Source organism: Lonchura striata, chromosome 5 (genome assembly GCF_046129695.1).
Source record: "Lonchura striata isolate bLonStr1 chromosome 5, bLonStr1.mat, whole genome shotgun sequence".
Classification (NCBI taxonomy): Eukaryota; Metazoa; Chordata; class Aves; order Passeriformes; family Estrildidae; genus Lonchura; species Lonchura striata.
In genome coordinates this window covers 67641109-67666325 of record NC_134607.1, presented here as the reverse complement: position 1 = coordinate 67666325, position 25217 = coordinate 67641109, and the positions used below count along the sequence as shown (strand labels likewise).

The window sequence follows — 25217 nt, the reverse complement described above, 5'->3', positions numbered from 1 at the left end:
GAGATGTTCTGTGAAGTTTATAAAAGTGATTCTAATTTCTAGTCGTCCCTATTTAAAATACAAGGTTTAGAAGTCTTATGGCCTTCATGTTGCTGTGGGGTGTGGTTTTGGTGTTAATTCAAGGCACATTATGTGTGAGAGTCACCACCAAGAACTTCCTGGGGTTCCCTCAGAGGTGTCTCCTGCAGTCCTGGGAAGACCTGGCCCCGTTTCACTTATGAGATCTGACGAGATCCTAGCCCGGGGTGGGAATGGCTTCTGCAAAGAGCTCCACAGAATCGGGCAAGAGGACAGATTGGGGTCGGGCTGACAAGATTTAAGTTGACACACATTTTGTGAAATGAAAAGGTCGTGTTTCAATGAAAAAGGAGTGGGGGTTTTGTTTGTGGGATTTGTCTTCTGGCTCAAATTTCACTGATGGCAATCTGGCCCACAAATATACGCAAATGCAGCTAGCCCTTGGATATCAGGGCTTTATTAAGGATTTCAGGTGGTTGCAACTCATTCATCTGACATGTCCCTGTTGCTCAAATAGGCCAATGCACTCCATACCTCCCACACCCTTTTTATATGAGGAGCTTTGCCTATGGCTTCCTAAACTAATAATATCTAAGAAAGCTTTGCACCTCTCAGCAGGATGGCTGAACTGCTCTGATTCCTCTCCTTGAAAAATTGAGCTGGGTGAAAATGTCCCTGTCTTTTTGTATCTACTATAAAATTTTAAACCTAAACAAGTGAAGACTTTAAATAGGGTAAAACTTCAGTAACAAAATTCTTGCTTCTATTGAAACATTCCTTGTTTGGTTCTGGGGTATTTTTTTTCCCTATTGAAACACTTACAGCATCACCTCAAAGCTGTAGCTGTGCTCTGTGCTGTCTGTAAATGCAACAAAAAGAGTTGCTTCTGGAACAAAGAGGCTATAATTTATATATAATACAAAGCAACTGTAGGGAGTTCTCACTAATACAGACTCCCCATCTGGAAATAAGCTGTTGTTCAGCTGTCTGCTGTGGACAGGAGGGTTGGGCTGGAGGTTTCTATTCTCTGCATTTGAGACTGCTTTTAAAGGACTTCTGCTGATTGTTATTTTTCCTGCTTCTCAGTGCTTTTCTCCTTGGCATTGATTTGTTTAAAGCTCTGTAAGTTGCACCCAATTTCCACCTGCCATGGAGGTGCAATGACTTAAGTTGGATCTCATACATAAGGAGCCCCTAATATCAGTTTTAAGTACAGTACCCCTAAGGTGTTTCTATTAAGACCCTTAACTCACTGGTCCTATTTTTTCTCTCGTGCAGCTGGTGTGGCCACTGCAAGAACTTGGTACCAGAAAGATAAATCTTTCATTTTCCTAAACACACATGCATTGTGATGCTATTTTTTGAACAGGTGGAAGCTATTCCCTCAAATAGTATTATTGACTAAGATGAGAATAAATTCTTCCACTTATTCTGCAGTGCTCTTTCCTACAGGGGCAAATAAGCACTTCCATTTTTGCCTTCTTTGATCAGAACAATCAGCATGTCCACAGCATCTAAAGATGAGCATTTCCCTACTCAAGTGAATATCATAGCAGCAAATCTCCACTCCACGGGCAAATGAGTTGTGCCAAGAATTTTAATGATGGAGTAGGTTAGCCAGGTTATAATTGTCTTTAATTTGCACTTGCAGAAGCTGTAACATTTACCTGAACATGATTGGCACTGGGAGAAGGGGAAAATTATGTCGCACTTTTGAAAAAGAATCAAAGAAACAACTTCAGATCTCATATTTGAAACAGAATATCCTGCTGATTGACCACGCACATTGGTAGCAGTAGGACTTTTTTGATCCATAGAGCTGAATGATCGCTGCAAGTAGTGAACACAAAAAATTAGTTCCATGGTGGAAAGCATACGCTTTTGCTTTTATTTTATCTTTTATTTTTTTCTTTTCCAAGAGCATTTCAGAAGGCTCAGCCCTTCTCCCTGCTGAATGCCACATTGAATCCCTGCTCTTTGCTCCATTGTCCTTGGAGACCTGGAAATTTTTTAACTAAGGTTATCTGAGGTTTTGTCTAGTTTAGCTATTTTTAATAACAAAAAGAAGAGGTTATCCTTCCCTTCCCTACCACTATTGCGCCATTTTACAGTACATAATTCAATATGAAATATAATTTTCTTCTTGAGTAAGAAATGAGTGATGAGCACCATAACTAATGCAGGTCAGCACACTAGTCCTGGCACATCTTGTGAACTTGCAAACCGAGCCTCGGCTTTCTCTGCTGTTGTGTCTTGCAAACTTCCCCTCTTTCTTTGCAGAAGTTCTTGCAGAAAATACCTACAGGCTTCAATTTCATCCTTACTGCTGCATTTTTTGTTATTTTTCAGCTTCTGCAGTGAATGGCTTTTGCTGTCAGTGTTTCTGTTCTGTAGGAGGGAACTGTGGGTGGTTACAGCTGTAATGTGTGCTCCATAATCTCGAAGCATTTGTCAGAAAATTTCCCGTTTGCTCTGTTTCAATTTTTAACCAGTTGAGCGGCACATGCTGGTGCCCTGGGGTAGCCTTGCTGCTCTGGCATCACAGGCTGAGCTGCATCCCACCAACATTTGGAGCACTTGCCAATTGCAGCAGGACCCCACGAGACCCAGAGCCTTCAAAGAGAGGATGAGATGAGGGATGGGGGCTGTATTTTAGCCCAGCAATCACTGTAGGTGGGAATTGAGGAGAGAGGCTCCTGAAGATTTGATTTGGTGTTTGGTTTAATTTTTTCTCCCTAATCTTCTGGCCAGCCAGTCCACAACCCATATTTCTGCCAAAGCTCCTGAGGGTGTATTAGAGGAGAGTGGGAATTGTCTTTTTGGTAGCCAGCAGCAGAAGGGCCTGAGTATTGATTGGGAAATGTGTGAGAAAAGCAGAAGGCATGAACAGCAGGTGGTTTGGATGGGAAGAGGCATTTCAGATTAGGGGAGAGGAGGAAATAGACCACTGCTGGCCTTGGTTTGCATCCATCCCGAGCATTTGAGAGCATGTGGATGTTATGTCCTCATGTTAACACTCTCCACAAATACTTTTTTAAAATTTTCTTGTTATGATGTGGTATTTGCCCCACATTTCCTTAATACTGTTGTTATAGAGACATTTCTCCTCTCCCCATGCCAGCTATTAAGAGCCATCATGTGCAATGCCATTTGAGTTTTTCTTCTCCTGGCATCAGCAGAGAACTTCTTCTCTTTGTAAATGTTGAAATGTTTTGCAGCTTAGATATAAATATAGCAAAATCATATTGCTTTAGTTCCAGCATCTGGTAGGATTACTTTAATATATAATTGAGTAAAAATTAGAATTTAAACAGCAATTTTGTCAGTATTTTGTTACATTAAAACCAAAAAGTCCAACTTTTTTTTTTTTAGTCATGATATGGATAAACAAATATCTTCTTCCTTTCAAACTAAAAATAGCTACAAATTCAGTCTCTTTTTTCTCAAATTGCTTGCAATTTATATTAGCAGTGGCTTCAAGATTTGAAGTGTGGATCTGCTTATTGAACAGTCAGTGGATTAATGGACAGAGGATCATGGGCTTTGTCAGGGAGACAGGCATGAAACTCTGCAATCTCTTGTTTACTGTGATGGGAGTTCACTTTTGATAATCTGGTAAAGAAATGAATGCCAGATGAAATGCGTGTGTCTAACCTGTGCACAGAGAGGTTCCTGCGTCAGGGATAGAGGTGGCAGTTCTCTACCCTGCTAAAATACAGTATTCAACCCCTCTCTCGAGGAAGTATATGGCAAATTTATGGTGGGTTTTAAAACTGAAACAGAGCATCTATTTATTCTCTCTTCTTTTACTTCCCCTACTTTTTCATTCTTTCTCATTTCTTTCCACTCCCTTTATTTTTGGAGGTGCCTTTGCACCCAAAGACCTTTGAAAATCTGTCTCAGGTTTTGTCTTTTCAAGTCTGGTCTCATTTTCAGCACAGAAGTTTAGTTCAAGCCTAGTAGTAGGTACTAATATGCGTTCAGGAGAGGAGGCTGCATGGAAGAAGTCTGGGAATTCTTTTGTGAGCTAATTATAAATTTAGTATCTTGGTCTAGCTCTCTGAACAAAGACTGTCAGGCATCTATATTCCCTTTTGCACAGTAATTAAAGCCTTTAAATTCTCTCTTTATATTAAATCAGTTGATGAAACTTCTGTGATTCTCCGCAATGAAGCATTTGTTTATACATACAGAGGGAACCTGCAGTGCTGGGGAAGGGAAATGACTATATTTCAGTCTCAGAGCTCTTCATTCAGTAAATTCCTCTTTGCAAGAGTGAAAGATCTTCACTAGTCCTGGTTTGTAATTTGAATTTTTATGTGAAAGTAGTATGACAATTTTTGGGAAAATAACTGACCCTTATCGAATTTAATTTTTTTCTTCTGGTGACTTAAGACTGAAGTCATACACAGGAGATCTGTGGTTGTGTCTTGTCCCCGCTTCTACTTCAACTACTTTGGTGGAGGATCTTGGTAAACAGTGTCTGTGCCAGAGATCTGTGCTGTAGTTGGAAACCTGTTACATCTGTTAAAAACATGCAAAAGGTGGGCCCTGCTGCAAGTTTCATCTGAAGTTAATCAAAGCAGATTATGTGGGCAAAGGATGGGTAAACCACTGCAGGCTCCCAGTTCCAGTGATTTAGATTACATTGTTCTTAATCTACACAAAGGCCTCGCTCTTTGGAAGAGATGGGCAGGAGAAAAAGAGAGCTCAAAATCACTTGGTGGTTGTAGTTTGCTATCTTTGCATCACAACATTTATTTTGCAGTGTTCAGAAAAGACGTGTTACAGAGTGAGAGAATTTTACATGCCATATCTTCATTTAAAAGCTGTGGCACGCATTAAATTTAATTACTCTCCTTCTATGGCTTAAATTGAGGGCAGCTTCAAAAATGAGGGTGGCTTCTATTAAACTTAATTACTTTTCCCTGCAGTCTGCATGGTTAGTAATCATGGAAAGATTCTAAACAAAGATACAGTAGAGAGATTATTTTACGAGAATAGGGTTGGAAAGTAGCCTATAAAATATAGAGAGATGCCAAATACCTTTTATATCCAGTTTAATTGATTATTATTATAGTTTTCTAGCACAATAATACTACTACTAATAATAATAATAATGTTTCAGCATGATTAAGAAGGTATTGCTGGGGAAGGGGTGTTAGTTGCATTTGGTCTTTCAAAGTTTAAGCAATGAATTCCTCAATTTCTTCAAGCTCTTTTGCAGATTTACAGGGTGAAAAAAGGTTAATAATAGAATTTTTTTCACAATGTGTTCTATTGACTATAGATGGCAGATCTGACAGTTAGAATGAAAATTGTTCCAGAAGAAACTAATTATTTGAGATGTTATAGGGATGCATAATTATATTCACCTTTTTTTTAAAAAAAGGGGGGAAGTTTTATTACAACTGTGCTTTTTAAAGAACAAGTGGAGAAATAAAAGTAGTAATTGTTCTTAATTATAGCTAACTGTAATTGCATACAACCGCAATATGCAGCGCATCAGCAGCAGATTAAGAGATCCTGGCATATGTGTAGTGTGCAGAGCAACTTTGAGCAGAGGTGCAGTTTTATGAATATAGTTAAGTATAATTTAGGTCTCCTACTTCAAATTCCATCCTTGTTGATTTTATTTTATTTTTACGGCTATTATGGCAAGATAATTGTCAGCTGGAAAGTGCTGCAGCAATGATTTGTCTGTTACAAAGGAGTCAAAAACCTTCAAAAGGAAAACTTGTTTTCTTTTACACTAGTGATGTGGTGGGAGCAGGGGAGACTTTCCCAAATGCCCTTGTGTATCTCCTGAGGCAGAGAGATGGTTAGAGGGATTTTTTTCTTAAACATCTCAATATAAGCAGTACCGAGCTCCCAAGGATTCTGCAGCATGGTTGGAAATCTTTGTTAACAATCTATCCACAAGTTTTTTCAGATTGAAAAAACTGAAAATGTAGCCCATGAATCTTTAGAAAATGTGAATATGTTGCTTTGAACAAAATCCAGAAAAGCAAATGCCTAAAGGTAGACTCTGATTTCTTCTCTTGCACCTGATTTACAGCCTCAGCTCTTTCTTTCAGCTGAGTGTTTTTGAGTGCAGCCTTGCCTGTAAAACATTAAGCTGTCGCTACACAGCGAACTAAAGAGGGAGCACAGATGCTTAAAGGAAGCTGCTGAGCTTCAGAACTCCTGGCTGCATTGCCTGCTCCAAAACAGATCGTTACTGAAGGAGCAGGGGTCAGTGTGCACCACGTTATTGATGAACGTGTGCATGGTCTTGTGATGATGATTTCTGCATCTCCTCAGTACATCAGATGCTTTCAGCCTTTGTCTTGATGTGTCAGGATGCTCTCCCATCTTCCCAACCTGTGTTAAGCTGCTCCTTTTACCCAAAAATAAATAAAGCCCATCTGTCACTGAATGCCTGCTTCCCAAAACAGAGTTTTTCAAAAGGTTTCAGTCTTGGGCCAGCAGTAGAGTTAATTTAGCCTAAAACTTGGTGGATCATAGGGGAGCTTTTGAACTGCTGAGACAGGGTTGGCTTTTTGTCCTGCTTCCTGGCACAAACCATAGCTCCAGTTGTAAAAAGCTGCTTCTAAGATTTTCTGGTCTTTGTAATTTGGGAAAAGTGTGGATACCTACCCCAAATCAGCAGAGAAGGCTCTCTGAAAGAACAGTGTGTTGGTTTTAATAAAAGGGGCTTCACCCCTTTATTAAGATGGACAATAATGCACAAGAGTGAATGGCAGATATACTCAAGAGTGAAAAGAAATTGGGTGGAATCACTTCACAGCAAAAAGAAAAGGTAAAATTGATGGCTGGGTACACAAGTAAACATGCTGAGGTGTAAGTGTAATAAAATTAAACTCATTCCTGCAGGTAGCAACAAGAAATCAAAACTTGTTGTTTTACTGTGTGGAAAATCTTGTGATAACTGGCATGTTCTAAATAAATCATTCACTTCAAATGGCAGCATTGTAGCAAAAATGTATCTATTATGGGGCTGCTAATAAGCAAATGCAGGCAGTATTTCTTGACAGCAGGCTGTGATTGTCTTTTAATAAATCTGTGTTAAGTACAAAAGGAATAAAAGCTGACACCCAAATAGAAATCCACTTTGGCTCCTGTTTTCTCACTCCAAGTATAGATGGATTCATTGACCCAGATCAGAAATTCTTGAAGGGTAATTCTGGTTAGTAGAAGCCAACATGGAATCAAATGTGTATACATTTGTGTATGTGTTCCCAGAAAAGCTAATGATACCATTGCAAACGCTGAACATGTTCCCCACTCCTCTTTGTTAATACAGTGTTGCTTATGCTCTGCAATAAACTATTATTTCTGTGCTATTTCTGTAATTACATTTAATAATCATCTCTCACAGTCCAATAGTATCAAACGTAGGAGTCTTTTCAACAAACTATGATAAATAGCTACTTGCCGAACTGTTGTACTTGAGGAATCTTTATGGCTCTCTTTGTAAGATTTGTCATTTTCTTAATGCAGCTTCAAAAAGCTTCTGAGCTTTGTTATGGACCGTCACTGTATTTTTCCCTATTTTTCCCTTCCCCCTCTGCCTTCAAGTGTAGCTGGGTAAATGAAGCTTAATGTGCCATTTCCAAGCACTGTGACACCCCTCCAGGGCTGGTTACATTTACCATTGCTAAAGTCTAAATAAGTGAGTTTTAATGAGCAGGAATGGCTGCTAATAGCCGATTCAGGTACTTAGTAGTCCATGTTATTTAACTGTGGTAGAATTACAGAACATAAATGGTCTGATGATTAATAGATGAACCTGCTACATATTGCAGTCTAATAGTTTTTGCCATTAAAGAACTATCTTAACATCTTTGAGTTTGGATGTGGCTGGGGAGAAAAACGCATGCTTGTAAATTTATATCATGGGTAACTTACACCTTAACACACTTTATATCATAATTTCACAACACCATCGCTATATTGTTCAGTAATATTTATGAACTTGTTAGAGAACAATAGCACTTGTGTATCTCTATTTCCTGAGGTGGACAGCTTAGCAGATTTACTCTCTCTGGTTAGGATTGTCAAAAATAAACTCTACCCATCCTTTTAAGGTCAGAAATAAGACAGGGAGTTAGATCTTAATCTCTTTTCTTTTCCTCTCCCATCAATTTTGGGCAGTGGTAGGAGAACCAATAAGAACAAAAGTTGATTGTGTTGTTTTTAACTTTTCTGATTTGTGGGAGGACAGGTGGCAAGAGGGGGAAAAGCGTCAAAAATAACAGATGAACAACAAATGAGCAAGATTGAAGAAATAATAGCATCCAACATCTGTTGCAGTTTGTGCTGAGATACTCCAGAAAATACCACAGTTTTTATGGAAATATTATGAGGACTGTTTTAAGCTACAGCTAATGGGACACAGACCCCTGGATGGCAGGTCTAATCAGAGTCCTTTCTACATTTTTCCTATTCCATCCCACGTTCCAACCTGGCATCATTGTATTTTAGATTACAAGGAGGAGATGTTAGGACAGAAAAGAGCTAAGAAGTAAATTTACCCTTGATTAACAACTACAAAAAGGAACAAACCGTTTCAGCAGGGCATGAAAAGAGATTTGTGGGATTTTCAGTGGGGTTGTTGTTTTTGGGGAGGTTTTTATTGGTTGGGGTATTTTTAAAAATTTGTTTGGTTTTGTTTGTGGTTTTTTCCTCTGGTAGTTGCCAATACCATTCTTACATTTCTGTATATTGACCTGGGCAAACAAGACAATCCCCTTCCTAACTTATGCAGGTTCTCCCAAGGTTCTTATACTTAGCTTCTCACTTTGTTCTAGAAGTCCTTCCTTCACAAAACTTCAGAGATCCCTAAACGCCCATCTCAGCCCAGCCTGCATTGGCTAAGAAAATGAGTAACTATTCAAATACATAATAGCTGAAGTATCCAAGTTGTTTATCTCCAGTAAAGTATTTTGAGACCAGGATGAGATGTGATTTCCAAGCTTGGCATTTCTTGGCAGACAATCAAGTTGCTTTTCTGGAGTAAGCTTTATTTAAACTTACTTCAGACTTTTTGAGTGGCTTGAAGTTTGTGCACATTAGTGAGAACATCTGACATCAGGGAGCGCCAGAGTTTTGAACTGTTGGCCTTGTGAGATTTTTAAGGGAAATACGGGCAGGAAGAGTGAGGTGTGGGCATTTAACAGAAAACTGTTGTTAGGGTGGCTTTTTCTTTTTGGCATTCATCACTGAAGATATCAACATTTGACCCAACCAATGGCTCATCCTAAAGACATTTGTGTGAATCGTATACATAACTGGGCCTCTCACCCTACACAAGTATGACAAAGTCTTAAACATCTGAGGATACCTACTGAAGCCCTGTACAACATGTCAGAAACTAAGGAACTAATCTAGGCTATTAACACCTATAGAACTTGAATAATTTCTATGTGTTTTTGCATATATCTCATGCGAACCTGTAAATATATGACTTCTTGGGGTTGCTCAGCCTGGAGAAGAGAAGGCTTCCTGCTGTCCTAGAGCACCTTCCAGAGAGGATCTGCAAGAAAGAGGAGGGACTCTTCATTGGGGAGTACTGTGACAGAAGAGTTAACAGATTTAAACTGAAGAGGGTAGATTTATATCAGATGTTAGGAAGAAATTCTTCCTTATGAGGGTGGTAAGGCCCTGGAACAGGTTGTCCAGAGAAGCTGTGCCTGCCCCATCTCTGGAAGACTCCAAGACCAGGTTTAATGGGGCTTTGAGCAACATGGTCTAGTAGAAGGTTCCCTGCTCATGGGATGATCTTCCAACCCAACCCATTTTATGACTCCATAATTCTTCTGTAGAATTAGCACATGGCCCAGAATTCTCCCGCAGTTCTATATTTGAACAACTAAGTCTGACCCAAAGTTCCTGCTGAGACTTTGGGTGTGATTCCTCTCCTTTCCTTGGCACAGGGAGAAGAGATGATGGTAAAGTAACACTGCACCAGGGGCAGTGTAGTACGAGCTACAGGTCAGTCAAATACCAAATGTGTAAGATTTTCTACCCTGGGAGATTACAGCAGGTTCAATGAGCATATGGGAAGGAACATCTGCTCTGTTTTGGATGATCTTTCTTCGCATTTTGGAGAGAGACAGAGGGTACTTTCCTCCTGCTGAGCTCTCTAAAGCGGTTGCCTGTGCATCACTTCTTTCTCTTCCTGTACTAACAGGGTGAGGGTGTTGGAGTCGGTACCATGGTGGATTCTCCCCCATGTTCTTCTTGCTGCTTGCTGTGTCCTGGAGAGATAAATCCTGTACCCACAGTGCTTTCTTTATTCATTTCCAAGCTTTCTTAACTTTCAGAATACTCCACTTCCCTGACAAAACACATAGCAGCAGCCACATCCACAAAAGCAGGGTCTGACCTTGGAGCAGAGCACCAGAGTGGGATCTGCATTTCCTCTCCATGCCCTGGCATTTCTCCCTAATGACTCTGGCTGAATTACATTCCATGCATGCCCCCATTACCAGTCTCTCAAATGGACACTGCTGTGTTTCTCCCAACTATTCATTTTTATCTTGCTCTTTAATAGCAGAGCAAAAGAAGTATGAGAGAGAAGTTTCACATGATGTCCTTGGTGGGTACTTAGACAAGGGGCCAAAATCTTAGCTGGGAGTGGTAGTTAAATTGAAAGGAGTGAGAATTTGGCCTGAATTATGTTTTGACTTCTAAGTTATAATATTGCTGTCTTCAAATATGTTGGGGTGAAGGGTAAATCAAAAATTAAGTTTTTATAAAATATATAAAGTAGTCACAATGATGAGGACAGGTTTTATTTGGGGTATTATTTTTACACAGGATGTACACTGGACTTGAACATTTTTTCTTCCAGGTGGTTATCATTGACTACATGGAGATTTCTTTCCTCATACCTAAGGAAGAATAAAAAAAATCAGATGTAGCAAATTTAGAATACTGAAAAATGCGGCTTTTAAAAATAATTGTGGGAGAAAACAACAAGCATGTTTGCTCATGTCCTTTATCTCAGTCAGCTAATCTTGCAGAATGTCACATTGCATAGAAATAGATGTTTACATGTGAACTTGTTACATCACTTCCTAAAAAAAAGAGTATTTAGCTTGTACTTAAATAGCACATTCAGGAACTGTTTATGCAGAATTTCTGCTGCAAATGTGTGATCCTTGTTAGGTAGCTAAGCTCAGAGTGAAGGTGTAACATGGCATTGTATTTATTTGCTGCTTACTGTGTGAAAGATAAAATACCTACAGAAGTATCACTTTGAAATCTTGATAATTTTTAATAACTTAAGGGTTTTAAAAGATTAAATTGATTTTGACCATTTTGATGTTTAGTTGGCATAGGGAACAATTCTACCAAAAAGATATGTAAAGAGCATGCGATACGGAAAATAGAGTCTTCTCTGAAATCTATTAAATTAATCATAGCAAAACTGAATCTAGAATGTAAACCCTATATTTTGTCCAAATGTAACCAGTTTATGTTGCAGCACACTAACAAATCTTAGAAACTATCCAATTTAAGACCGGTGAAATATCTTGTGTCTCACAATGGTATTTCAATACACACTATTAATTCTTCTAAGTCAAGGCAGGCCCAGTCCCCAGTGTGATTTTAGGAAGAGCAGAGACAACAATGTGTCTTTGGAGGTGCCATTTTTCACCTAGAATGTAAAATCAATGTCCTGACCATTTGTGGTCATTAAAAATCCCACTGCACTATTCTGCAAGAGTAGAGGCATTGACTCCCAAGTCTTGGTGAAACTCCAAGAAAGTAATTATATTCCTCCTGATACAACCTTCTTTTAAAGCTAATTTAAAGTTCCTCTTCAGCTGTTTCTCCCCTACTTTGAGTGGAAAATCCTTCTTATCCCTTTGAAAACTTTTCTTTAGTTCTGCTTTATACTGACAATTAGTGGCTGTCTTTTGCCACATTGCTGATGCATGTCTAGGAGCAGAGAATGTGTCTGCAATTGTGGACCCTACAATTAAAAAAGCTTTATTGGTCTGGTTGAGGGGTGTTGTTCAACAACAGACTTTGGAGCCTTCTTCTCCCCAATTTTCTTGTTTTGCTCAGTCAGTGGTACAGTGTCAGTGTACAGGCAGAGCCAGGAAAAAGTGGTCAAAAGCATCAGGTGAATAGTTTGTTCTGGCAAGTCAGATTTGCCCCTGGGGCAAAGCAAAGAACAACTTATAGTTATGAACTATTTGGAAATATTTCAAGTAGAACTTCCTAGTTATCAACATTATTGCAATGTGTTATACACATCAGCACTCTTGGCATAATCCAGTTATGTCCAGTGGATATTCCTGGAAAAAAGACTGTAACTTTTCAAATGATCATCCAAAATACGTCATTTTTCTTCAACATGTACTTTTTTCTGTTTACAGATATGTCCCTTCCAGTGAGATCAATGCTTATGTCAGTGGTAGGAATCTGTTTAGTGAAGGGCTGAATGTTTCACCCAAATCAGAAATATCAGCTCAACCTATTGGAGTTTTTTGTGCTTTAAGGAAAATGAGCATGAGTAATGGAAGTTACTTCTTCTGTACTTCCCAGGGAATCAAAGGGGCCATGCTCACCTGTCCTGGAGAGGACAGGACCTTTTAACCCTCCTTGTTGAAATGTCAACTGCTGGTTCTGATACCTAAAACCAAGACCTCAGGGTTAGGACACCCCTCTTTCCGAACTGGAAGAATTCCCTATTCTGCATTTTCTGCTTGAATTTGAGCTGCATTCTTGTTAGCACTCCATGCAGATCCCTTCTCCAGCTTCGCCCTTATCCTCATGTGCCTTGTGTGTCGTGGGCGGGCTTTATCCTCTCCCCAAAGTGTGAGATGGAAAAAGGAAGAACGGTAACACGATTGCAGGAATGTGTTGCTGCCTTTTTTTGCATCTTTCCCAGCACCCTGACAGATTGCTTAGCTAGAATCCATATGCTTTCCTTTGCAGAACAAAAATTTTTCTTGGTGGAGACATAAAGCTTCCAAATCACTAAGGGTCATGATCCTGCAGAACTAAAAGATGATTTCCGACTGTTATCTTGACTTGTATGGTTTGAACTCAGGACTTGCTCAGGTTACTGGTGTGCATTTAGCCCAGATGACCTCAGTTGTCCTTTAAAACTTGCCCTGTCTCTTGTTCTTCAGTTTACATCGCTGCAGAAACACAGCAAAAATCATCAAATGGTTTGGGTTGGAAGAAACCTAAAATATCATCTCATTCCAAGCCTCCTGCCATGGGCAGGGACACTTTCCATTGACCAGGTTGCTCCAGGCCCTGTCCAGTCTGCCCTTATCACTTCCATGGATGGGGCAACCACGGCTTCTCTGGGCAAACTGCAAAATATAGCAGTTTCAAACTTCAGAGCTGTGTTGTGCCAAATCCTGCATGTAGGTGGGTAACAACAGCTGCCAGTCAGCCTCAGAGAGCAGAGCACCATATGATTTCTCAGTGAACAAAACATTTAATATAAACACAACACTTTCCAGATATTATGAAGAGTTTTTCTGAACAACTCTTTTTAAACAGAACTATTAGGCAGTAAAGTCTGTTTGCTGATCTTTATGCAGATCTTCCCACTTCCACTTCACTGCAAGGTTTTGACTAAAATATTTATACTTTTCTGCTTTGGTATACATCCTACTCCAATCCTACGGGCAGGATTTCTCAGCCTGTAGAGAGAAATGACAAAATGCGTGTGTGGTGCTTGGTTCACCCACACTGGCTCTCTGGGCTTTGAGAAGAGCTGCATGGTTCTCTCAAGAGTGCAGGGCTCCTGCAGTAAGTCAAAGCTCCTCACAGGTCTCAGAAGCAATTTGTAACTTTGCTTCTTTGCAAGACCCCATGGGAGGGTGAAATATTTTGGGGTGCAGACCTCCCACCCAGCACCCTCCTGGTTTCAGCCTACATCTTCCATGCGTACAGATCATGTTGTCCCAAATCTGTCCTTTGCAGCTGAACATAAAATGCTTAGAAATTGTTAATTACTTTCCTGGAAATGCTGCCCTACTCTTCCATAATGCCACCTTCCTCATCACAGCATTTCCAGGGTCTTCAGCCAGGTCCTTTCCTTGCCTTTGCACAGGATTTTGTTGAGCACCAGCTCATCCCATTTGCATTGGAGCCGATTTCAGTGGAATTCAGGGCAGCTCTGACAAAGCATTCAAGTTTCCATCCTCATTCTTTTTCAAGGTCATCCTTTCTGTCAGGATGTAAAAATACGTGATCTTATATTCATTCTCCCTTTGAGTATTATCTTCTTGTTTTCATCCAAGAATCTTTTCTTCCTGTAGATACAGTAAATTGTGAGTTATATTTATTGTGTGTGTCACTGGGGAGTACTAGGGGTCTGAAAATTGGTTGTGCAAGTCTAGTTTCAGTTTTTTTGAATGACTACAGAATGAGTATCTATTATCTTTAAACAAACTTTAAGGGTTTTCTTGATGAGTAATTTGCTCCAAAAGATTTTCTTTTTTAAACTCCCATTAAATATATTTATAGAGTGGTGTTTCAATTCCTGATATTTATAGGAGCACTTACCATGGACATTAACCATCTTCAGCAGTCCATGTATCATTTCTTTTCAATGTCATGGTGGGATAATTGTGTTTGTTTTCTGGAAAATAATATTTTTAGTTTCATAATCTAACATGGGGTTAATTTGTTTTTGTAATAGAAGTGTTTACTGAGTTGATGAGAAGCAGTGAAATCTTTGGATCATTAGGAACTAATCAGACTTTTACTTCTGACTTTGAGTTTTATTTGAGTTGAATTTGTATTTCAAAAACCATAACCTTACATATTTATGCTCAAAAATGGAATTTGATCTCACCAAATGTGAAATTTGCAACAAAATTAGTTGCATTAAAAATGTATGTTAAAGACCTGCAGTGTCTTTGTTTAACATTCAGATCACATTCAGATTTTTTACTACTGCATCGACTATTTAATAATTGTTTTCACAATGCTAACATCCCTTGTAGAGAGAGCTATTTAACAAGAATGAAAATCTTTAGAAACTTAGATGCACCAATCACTCACTGCTCTGCTCAAAAACTGAAGAGTGTGGTTCCAGTTTAACATCCTCTTTTAAACTACATGATTCTGCTTCTTGATGCTTCCTGCAACACCCACCCATGATTTGCCTGGTTGTCTCTTTAAGCTGGATGAGCAACTGCTATTTTATAAAATGTGCTGCCATACCCTAAAGCAATAATGTTTGTGCCATTCTGTTACTGGGACAGTAATGGGTAGCTAAAGGCTACGGAACCCCTTTAGAAGAAGAAAGAAATAAATTCCCAGATCCAGGTTCTTTCCTTAAAAAAAAAAAAAAAAAAAAAAAAAAAAAAAAAAGCATTTCAATGAAAAGAGATGATGTCTGGGATTAACAGTGGAAGGGTGAAATGTCCTGACTGTTGGAACCACTTAGTTATTCAGCTCTTTGACAGGTTACAAAAAAATATCATATTAATTCTTTGAAGTGAGTAAGTCATGAGTAGGGCTTGGAAAATAAGGTGGTGTGAATCCAATGTGCAGGAGTTTAATGAAAATAAAATATCTAAAATGTACACTTGAATCAAATAACCCCATAGAAACAGAGTCTGTATTGCTCTACTCTGATTTATTTTTCTTACCTCTTTGCATTCATTTGCTCTTTCTCCTGCCTCTCACCTTTTTGATGTCATTTTTGTGATGGACTTTGTTCATCACACACACCTGCTAAATATGTACCTGTCTGCCTTAGCTGGGGTGGGAACTGGCATTTTCTGAAGGGGTTTAAATATCTGCTGGACTGTTGCTGCATGGTGCATGCAAGAAAAGGGAGTGAGCCATTTTTTTATTTCTTGCCTAATCTTCTTTGCAGCCACTGAACACATTTCTGATCTGTGCCTTTTGAAGCAAAGCACTGGGGGGTTTAAGGCAACCTTCTGTGCCCAGTAAACTGCACAGCTTGGAGACAGAGACTCTGAAAATACAAAGCTGTGCACGTTTAGTGGGACCATTTCGTTTCCTCTGACATTGCAATGGAGACTACAACTGTCAGCGTAACCATTAAGGAAAAAGCCTGGTGTCACTGTGGGATGTCCAATAAATTTAAAAAATTGTAATTAGTAAAAATTAGACCGTCATAGCTGCTCACATTTCATGTAGTGCTAAAAAGGACTAGAAAGATCTAGAAAGATGTCCTAAAGGGGAGCTCTGAATCATTGTGGTTTTAATATATTCTCTGTAGTTGGCCCATCAAGAAAAGTGACTTCAGAACACAGGGAAACCCTAGAAGATCCTTCAAAAATTTATTTCTTTATTGTTTTGCCTTTGGAGTCATAAATAAATTACCCTTTGGGGTTCAATCTGTATATATAAGGTTCATACTCTTGCAACAAAAATATATAGGGCTGTTTCACTACAAACTGATCACTAGACCTATAGTTTTGGAAATTGCTTAGGCAAGGAAGATTTTGGAACCTATCTTAATTATTATCACCTCCCCTTACAAAAAGAGATTCCCTTCCAACTGTAAAAGTGGATGGAAGGTTTTTCTCTGCTGTAAATAATAAAATATTATGTTGAGAATTGTTCCATACCCTAAGTTCCATCTACAGATGTGAAATTCTGCAATTCCTATTCAGCTGAAACAAACAGGGTATAAACTAACCAGTTACCTTTCATGCAGAAAATTTGTATATTGGATATACATTTTATAACTGGACAAGAAGACTGTGGTATGAGATGACATCTGGTCAAGTCTAAAACAATGAAGCCTCTTATGCCTTTTTCCTGTTTTTTCAAAGTCCTGTGTATGGGAGAAAAATGAGAAATTGAGCTATTCAACTATTTTCCTGATTCTTGGGTAAGGTCTAGGTAAATTTGCTGGGGAGGAAAACATGGACATACAGTAGTGATAAATATGGGATGTATCTTAAGGCCTGTGTACATAGGTAATGGTAATGTATTTAATTGTACTTTAATGTGACATACCACCACATTAGCCCACTTTCACTATCTCACACTCAGCTTCCCTCAAACAAATTGCGCACCCACAAAAGGGTTTCAGAAAAGTAAATTGGACAAAAAGTCACATATTTAGAAAATAGCTGTTGTTTAGGACCAGCATAAGAAGATTTAACATTAACATGGTATTTTCTCAGTGCATAACCTGCTTGTAGAACTATCTAATGCTTTGCTTTTGCTGCAGCACTGAAATAAAAGGGAACATTTTCCACTGGAAAATTGGCCCAGTGCTACGTTTTGTCTATGTAAGATCATGCTGGCATTTGAAATGGCGATAATTTTATGCCTAAAAAAAATGAGTAATTGTACCACGGAGAACTTGATTCTGATAGATCCTTAGATCACACTCCATCATCTGCTTTTTCACATTCTTTTGTACAGGATCCAGGGGGGCACCACATCCGCCAGTAACGTTTGCGTACGGAGCTGTGGCTGTGTGCTGCACTCCTAAAAACACAAACACTACAAAGGCATCTTAAACATTTTATAGCTGTTTAAAACACAAACTAAGTTTTCCTCCCTTTGTGTTTTTCAGAGAGACTGCCACAGAGTTATCTGGAACATTACCAAGGTAAGCAAGTTGCTCTAAACTGCATCTGTGTGTCAGTGTCTGGAGGGCGCTGAAAGAAGCACGACCTTTGGAGGCAGAACATGATCCTTTTCCTAGGGAAAACTGCTGGGATTCTGAGAACTGGGGGTGCAGAGAGGAGAACGCTCCCTGCATGCCACAGACAGACAAATGACACTGAAATACTGGCACAGCCAAGCCCACACAGCTTAAAGCCACGGGTTGAAGTTGCTTTGAGGCTCAGCACAGTTGTGCACCTGATGAGAAAAATCCCAGCTGTGGCTTCCTTCCAGCTGTGCAATTATACCCCTGGCAGGTGGTTTGGTTTTTGCTTTACATTTCACCTGAGGGATGAGAGGAGGGAAACTTGGAGGTAGGAGGGAAAAAAAGCTGTGATCTTCAGGCATTTTCATTTGGAAAGCAGGAAAGCAGCTTAGACCAAACTCTTCCATGCTGAGAAACCTTTTCATAAAACAATAGAAGTAGACAAGACTCCCAGGCTGCCTGACCTGACTCCCAGGTTTTTGAAGAGAGACCTGTCTACATATTGTCAGAGAATGCAATAAAATGCTGTAATCATGCAGATAGAGAAAAGGGTGGAGAGAAGGGAAACAAAAAAATCTGATATGGTAATCTGTCAGCGATGCCTGGTGAGTTAAAAAAAGATGCTCTCAGTCCTCTTGTACCTTCTGCCACTGGTTTTGCTCTCTGAGGTGCAAGAGGTTTTAGAGGGATTATGATTTTGGGGGGTTTTGCTATCCTTTGATTAAAGCAGTGTTGTAGTTCAAACAACTTACAATGTAAAAATATTTCAACATGAAGGAGAGTTTTGGAGAGTTTTCTTTAAGCATGACAATACATGCAAGTTGCTTCTGATTCTAAGGCAGAAAAAATTTCACCTTTCTTTAGAGGGTGTGTGGTGTATATTCACTGACTTTTTATATTGATAAGATGTAAAAACATATATATTCATTACATATGGTGACTTTTTCCTGTATAATGTACCTCTTTGTTCTGTGTGTACAAATTTAAGTGATTCATATGATTTGTTCATTTAATAGATATATTTCTTTTTATGGTTTACTGTCACTTGGCCTCTGTGGTTGTGCAAGCAAATACGCTCATGAAATTTTGGCATGTGTTTGAAGAGCTGACCAGTGCTCAGGCCTACCAGACACCAAAGAATTTGTTCATCCTTCTTGTAAAACTGTTGCATTTCTTCATACATGCACACACATACCAAAAAAAGAAAAAAAAAATTCCAGTTTCACTGCACTTGGTGAGGTATTATACTGGACTAATATACTGGAAACATGGAGTCCTTACACTGCGGAAATGAATTCCACTTCAAATTAAAGTTAAAATGAGACACATAAGTGCTTGAATAAACATCCCGTTTTGTACTTGCCATTAATGATTGTTTAAATGTGCTTTTTGAATTATTACCACAAGGCTTTAATTTCAAATGCAGTAAGATGTCACAAGTAAAATCAGATTATACCAGCAATGTGCACAAGGCATTGTAATTGTGTTATAAATATTAAACCAAATGATCTTGTCATGATTTAAAACAAATGTTTCCAGCTAAGCACAGGTTGGCTTGTCCTCCAGTCTTCTCCAGGATTCACCTGTTCCTCAATTTCTCTAAGCTCCTTGGGGTTTTTAATCTTATGTGGTGATGTAGTAATCTAATATTTTTTGTTCTTCTTTCAAACATCAAGTAACTCATTTTGCTATTATTAATTCATAACAGTGAAATAGTCTAATTTCCCCACATCTTCTTCCACCTTCACCCTGAAACCACTTTACAGCATATAAAATTTCAGGTGTTGCACCTTGAAATGACAAAATTAATAACCACTTTCCCATCATTGCTAGGATTCCCATCACTGTATTTTGGCCAGCAGGGCAGAGCAAATCCCCTGTAACACCAGAAATCCAAGTGTCCTTTGTTCAGGCAAACAAAATACCTTTTCCCAGAGCAGTGATTACTCTTGGATACATTTGTGGCCAGGATTGATCAAATCATTTTCATGCACTCGCAAACCTGGTGAAAGGGTTTTCACTGCAACTGGCGTAAGTGTGAACAGATGTTTCTGTACTTGGAATATTTTGTCTGGCTGTCAAGAAAGTTTAGGCACTCGTGGCATTAATTATTTATTGTTGCTGTTGTTGTCATTAAAAAAAAAGCCTCAAAAACCCCTTCTGATTTTGTCATAGTTCAACTAAAGAGGTGGAATTAAGGATTCACTCCCATAAAGCCCTGTAATTAGTCAGGAGTAGAGAGGAGTATATTTTGTATATTTTCTCATCTCAGTAGTAACCAAGAGAGGTTACATATGTGCACTTAAAAAAATATATATAGCCAAGTGTCTTGGTAAATGTGGCTTTTTAATATATTCATTTTCCATTAAATACTGCTGATGGTTCTCTAATGATTATATTTAAAGGAAGAAGTCACCCTTCCTCTTGCCACTGAAGTATGTGTATCACTGATAGGCAAAAATAGAAAAATGTGAGTTGGTGGACATCATTTATTAGGAAAGATAATAGATTAACTTTGCCTGTAGTAAGATATAAAAATATTCAGTACATTATATTGTGTCAGTTCTAATTTACCAGTTATTTCTGATGATTTCAGGAAGTTCAGGCTAGAGAATGAATTGAAAATTCAGTCTTTAAATGTGATAAAGAAGCTTTACAATTTTTATATTAAATGACATTATTATAGCTATGAATGTATATTGTTTTTTCGAAGAAAGGCTTTCTGTGTGCAACAGCACATCAAAGAGGAGATCTTCACAAGGAAAACTTTACAATAATATTAAGTTGTTCATTGCATGACCTATTTAAAGCACTCAGATACTTCTTGTTGTAGACTACATAATTAAATTTTAAATGGAACATGATAAAGAAATTATACTGGTGATCTCTAGAGATTTGAATACCCTATTTGGATCTTTACAAGAGTGTAGCGAAGGCATACTTTTAAAATTTAATAAAGATCTGGCCTATTTTTTTTTCCCTTTTAGATGCTCTATAGCTGCTATGGCAGTTGTGATTCAAACTGTGTTTCCTCTCAACATTTCATAGTCAGTACTTGCAATAGCAGAGCACACTAAAAGTATTAGAAAAAATTCCGTTTAACTTGAGAAATTCACCATTATAAAAAAAAAATTACTATTGATGAATGGAGATAAATCTCTAAAATCTTGGGGAATCTGGGCTTGTAAGCAGCTTTTCCTGGGCCAGCCTCTGAGCCAGCAGTCGAGGGGAGCAGGGAATGAGCGGAGTCCTGGAGCACAGAGCAAACCCTGTGGGCACAAGGGAGATGATGTTGGGAGCTTAAAGGAGAAAACACTCAGCTTCAATTTCAAAGGAATGATTTCAGTCTCTAGCCCCTTCTGTTTGTTTCTGTGAAAGTTACTTTATATTTAAAGGAGAACAAATATTTTAAATATGGACTAACCGCATGGATTATTTATTTGCTTAATACTAGGTTAGTATTAACAGAAGCAAAATGTGGGCTACTTTTCTACTTTTATGTGCTGGTTCAATTTTTCATTTCACTCAAGGGGGGAATAAAGTTTAAACGGCCACTTCCTCCTCTAAGCTGTTAAAATAAGGGGGAAAAAAATCAAGCTAATAATTTGCATATATATTTTAATGGAAAACTTTGTAGAAATATCACTGACTAACCTGCTTAAATCTTGAGCAAAACTCAGGGAATCTTGTATTTTGAGATGAAGGCTATCTCAAAATTGTCATTTATAATTTTTTTTAGAACTGTGGGAGGAAATCTGCAGTGGATACATTGATGTTAAAACAAACAAATATGTTTGAAATGGAAATGTAAGCTTTGGCTTGTCCTTGAATTTTAGTCATATACAAACATAACATATTTTAAACCTGTGGTCTGGAGTAAGGTACAAACTTTGGCCCTCTTGAGCTGGGGTTTTATTCTCCACCATTCCATAAATTTCTTTGATAATGTCTCAGTTCCACTTACTGCAGAGACTTTTGTTCTCAGGTATCTACAGCATTTTGAAAATAGAATTTAAGTACTGAAGTCACTTTGGTTCTTTTGAAAAATGTTAACCTGCAACTTCACCATTATTGAAATCTAATGCAACTAAGCTTTTATCTAAAGCAAAAAGAATTGACAACCCACCATATGACAAGCAAAATGAAATCTCTTGATCACTATCTGTCAGCAGTCTTTCTAGTACCATTGTGTTAGGGAATGATATGTCTTCCAAGAAGCTCAGTACACAGGGTTTTGAATCATTTCTGTCTTGACAGCCTAACACAAGTAACTACTTGTAAGTGCTTGGATGAATTATAAAATCTATGTGGCTCTGTTGAGTGAGTTAATAAAACATCTATGAGCATTTTAATTACTATGAAATGAAAAGGATTTTTTCCTGACAGTAACAGGGGCATGGTCTGAAGACCAGCTTGACACCTCTGCTGCTGTCTTCACTGGGTTTGCACAGACAGTGGGAGCTGGGGTTGCCTTCTGTGTTTGCACTTTTGGTTCCCTCCCAGCTGAGATATTCTGGCAAGCAATTTCTCTCCCTCTGAGAACTCCAGGTCATACCTTTCACCCCTCATGTTTTCATGTCCTCTCATGTCACCACCGCAGCTTTGCCAGTTATGTCAGGCTTGAATGCCCACCCGCCTACACCAGGCATGTCTCTGCCAAACTAAGACAGAGTTTTCCATACCCTCACATAACATTTACTGAAGCTTTATTCTCCCTTAAATAAAGCAGGCATTTGGCATAGTTCATTTGTGATCTTCTAATGGAGAAGTTTTGCTTTCCACCTTCAAATAAATCCTTTCTCAAAACTCACTCTTGTTTTAGAAGCATATAAATAATTGGTCAAGAAAACATTGCTCATCCCGGATGGCAGGCAGTGCTAGCTGATAATATTAAAATATCTTGAATGTCAAACTATATGCGCAATGCAGAGCTAGTTTTTGGAAATGATATCATCTTCTATCTTTTCCTAAACCTCATCATGAAAAAGAAAAGATAGAAGATTCCAGCCCTCGATATTTAAATGTTCTCAAGTCAACTGTCTTAAAGAGCAGATTTTCCATAATTTGGATGCCTGCTATTTTCTAAAGAAAGTACATATTTTGAAATGAGACTTGAATTTAACTAATCACTCCTTTATTAAAAAAAAAAAAAAGAAAGTAAAAGAATCTGATGTTTGACCTTTCTCTTTGCCTCAGATGCTCATTTTGAAGACTTACTTCTTTCATCTTACCTTTGAGCTGCTTTTCTGTACTAGAAGCAGGACTGCTTATACCCCATTGTATCTGCTGTAGAGAAATACCCTGATGGTGCTTGGTCTTTGAGGCACTGGAATATAAATTACAGTAATTATTTGGGATGGTAACAAGTCTGATGTTATTATAAGCAAATCTGTAGGTTTTGAGGAAATAATACACAAGGTCTCTTCACTATTCTTATTTTTATTTTTCCTAAGTAAAGCTTCAGTATCCTTAAAATGCAACATGGAGCTATTCCTTGTCAGCATGCCTCTTTTTGTTGTTGTTTTACAGCCATTTTGAAATATGTTTTTTACAGCTAATGATAATCTTAAAACACACTTATGTGCAATCTGATCCCTTTCTAAAGAGATATTTTTAAAATCTTAAGAGGAGCCCAAGGAGCATAGAGGTGATTATCCATATGTGCTTACTGATGACTCTCATTCAAAAATTACGAAGATACCAATGGTAGCATTCATATTGCCTAAATTTAGCTATCACAAAAGTCCTCTGTTAAAAGAACCAGAGGAGAAATGGAGAAAAATAGGTGCCTCATCTCAGGGCAAAGTGAATAACCTTGGGAATTGTTTTTCTTTCTCCATTGCCTGAAAATGGAGCCTGGGGGAATAAGCACAGACTAAATGTTAACCTGATGATAGCTTTAATTTAAGGTGAGCAGCCAGACTTTTATAAGTGTTAAAGTACCAAGTGACGTAAGCTGATGCCTACTGGAGTTTTGAGGACACTGGCATGCTTAACCTCAAAAATACTTTCAATATTTCGTAGTTAAGTCCTAAATATAGATCCTGGGAAGGAGGGGGGAAGTCAGACAGAAATCATTGCTGGACTTGATACAGCCCTGACCCAGAATGCAGGAACTCCTCTCACAGTGCAGAGCCCTCAGAAATCACAGCAGCCCTGAAAGAGTTCACAATTACACGTAGCCTTTGAATCTTAAAACTGAGTGTAAAGATTTTACTCAGAGCCCTGGTTTGGAACCCACAACCATTTTCCCCCAGCAACTGTAGACATCTCTGAAAAACATTAATGAATTTGACATCAGATTTTTATCTTAAAAGTCTGGTAGAGCTTTTATTTTTATTCCCTGTTGTGAAGATCTAAAACTAGAAACATATTCCCTTCTCTTTTTCTTTTTTTTTTCTGTTATTCACCTTAACCAGACTTCCAAGCATCTTTTTAACTGTTTTATAAAGCGTTGCTAAACGTGCCCAATGAGGATAATGTGCAGTAGAAATGAAAGGACTTAGATTTCTTCATTTCCATTCCTGAAGGTGAATTCCAAGATCGCGATTATTTTTATTTATACAGTGCCTAAAGAGTACTAAATACTTTATGGAACAAATAGAAGACCTCTTGTAAAAAGCACGCATTCCTATAATCTAATTTTAGTCTCAAATCAGGCAGCATGAATGCTAAGCAGCAGGGCTTGAAGAAACACAGAAGGTGTATGAGGGCCACACTAACAAGATTGAGCAGTTATTTAGGCTCATTATCTGTCCCACTTAATAGCTCTGCAATATTGCTGGTTTAAGTTAAATTTACATTGGCCCGTGGAGAACATTTGACAGACACAAGAATGGTATTTGTTGGTTTTGATGAAAAAATAAGCCTTTGAAAAGGAGTTTAAATGAAGATAGAGAAAGACACCATTGCAGGTGGATTTGAGATGTCAGCCCAGTGCAAGAATCAGCAAATGAAACCAACTTAAAATACTAAGCCTGATTTCCCCTCCTCACTTAATTTTCCAGCTCAGTCAAAATACCTGTGTTCCAAGTTAGTGCTTTGTACTTATCCTTTGCTTAATTGTGTCTTTAGCCCTTAAAACCATCAGAATAATGTTATTTAGAAATTCAGTGCAAAGGACAAAACTTGTGGGAATAACTCCAGATGTAAATATACATTTCTGAGGGAAAGAGAAGTGTTCATACATCAAGTTCTGGAGAAGGAAACCAGGAACTGAAGTGGAGATTTGTTAACATGGCAGAGAAGCTCTATCTTAGTAGCTTTGCTGTAGCATGAACAAGCCACATGTCATATATTATATAATATAGAGTATTATATCATATGTTTTATAAATAGTTAGAAGTGAACTGCTCTTATACAGAATTCTTAGCACCATTCTTGCCATTGGTCCCAGAAGAGAAATGGATGGAGCAACGTCAGGAAACTCACACTGCTCTCCCTAAGACAGCAGAGATTCTGGTTTAAAGCTCTCTTCAACATTCTCTGCCTTCTGAGTACTGCTTTTATTTATGAAATCACTGCTATTGTGGCATTTACAAAAATTGTGACTATTTGAATGTTTCCA

The 25217-nt window shown here is 38.3% G+C and overlaps 1 protein-coding gene across 7 annotated transcripts in view; it reads left to right on the top strand.

Moving 5' to 3' along the window:
* CELF2 (CUGBP Elav-like family member 2) overlaps window positions 1-25217 on the top strand; it is a 547018-nt gene that overhangs the window by 222255 nt on the left and 299546 nt on the right. For all 7 annotated transcript variants that reach the window (XM_021530962.3, XM_021530961.3, XM_031506833.2 and 4 more), the window contains one exon: window positions 17573-17608. Coding sequence is in view for 1 of the 7 variants with exons in the window: in XM_021530953.3 (XP_021386628.2) it covers window positions 17573-17608 (36 nt within the window). In the remaining 6 variants the exon portion in view is untranslated. The remainder of the gene's footprint in view (window positions 1-17572; window positions 17609-25217) is intronic.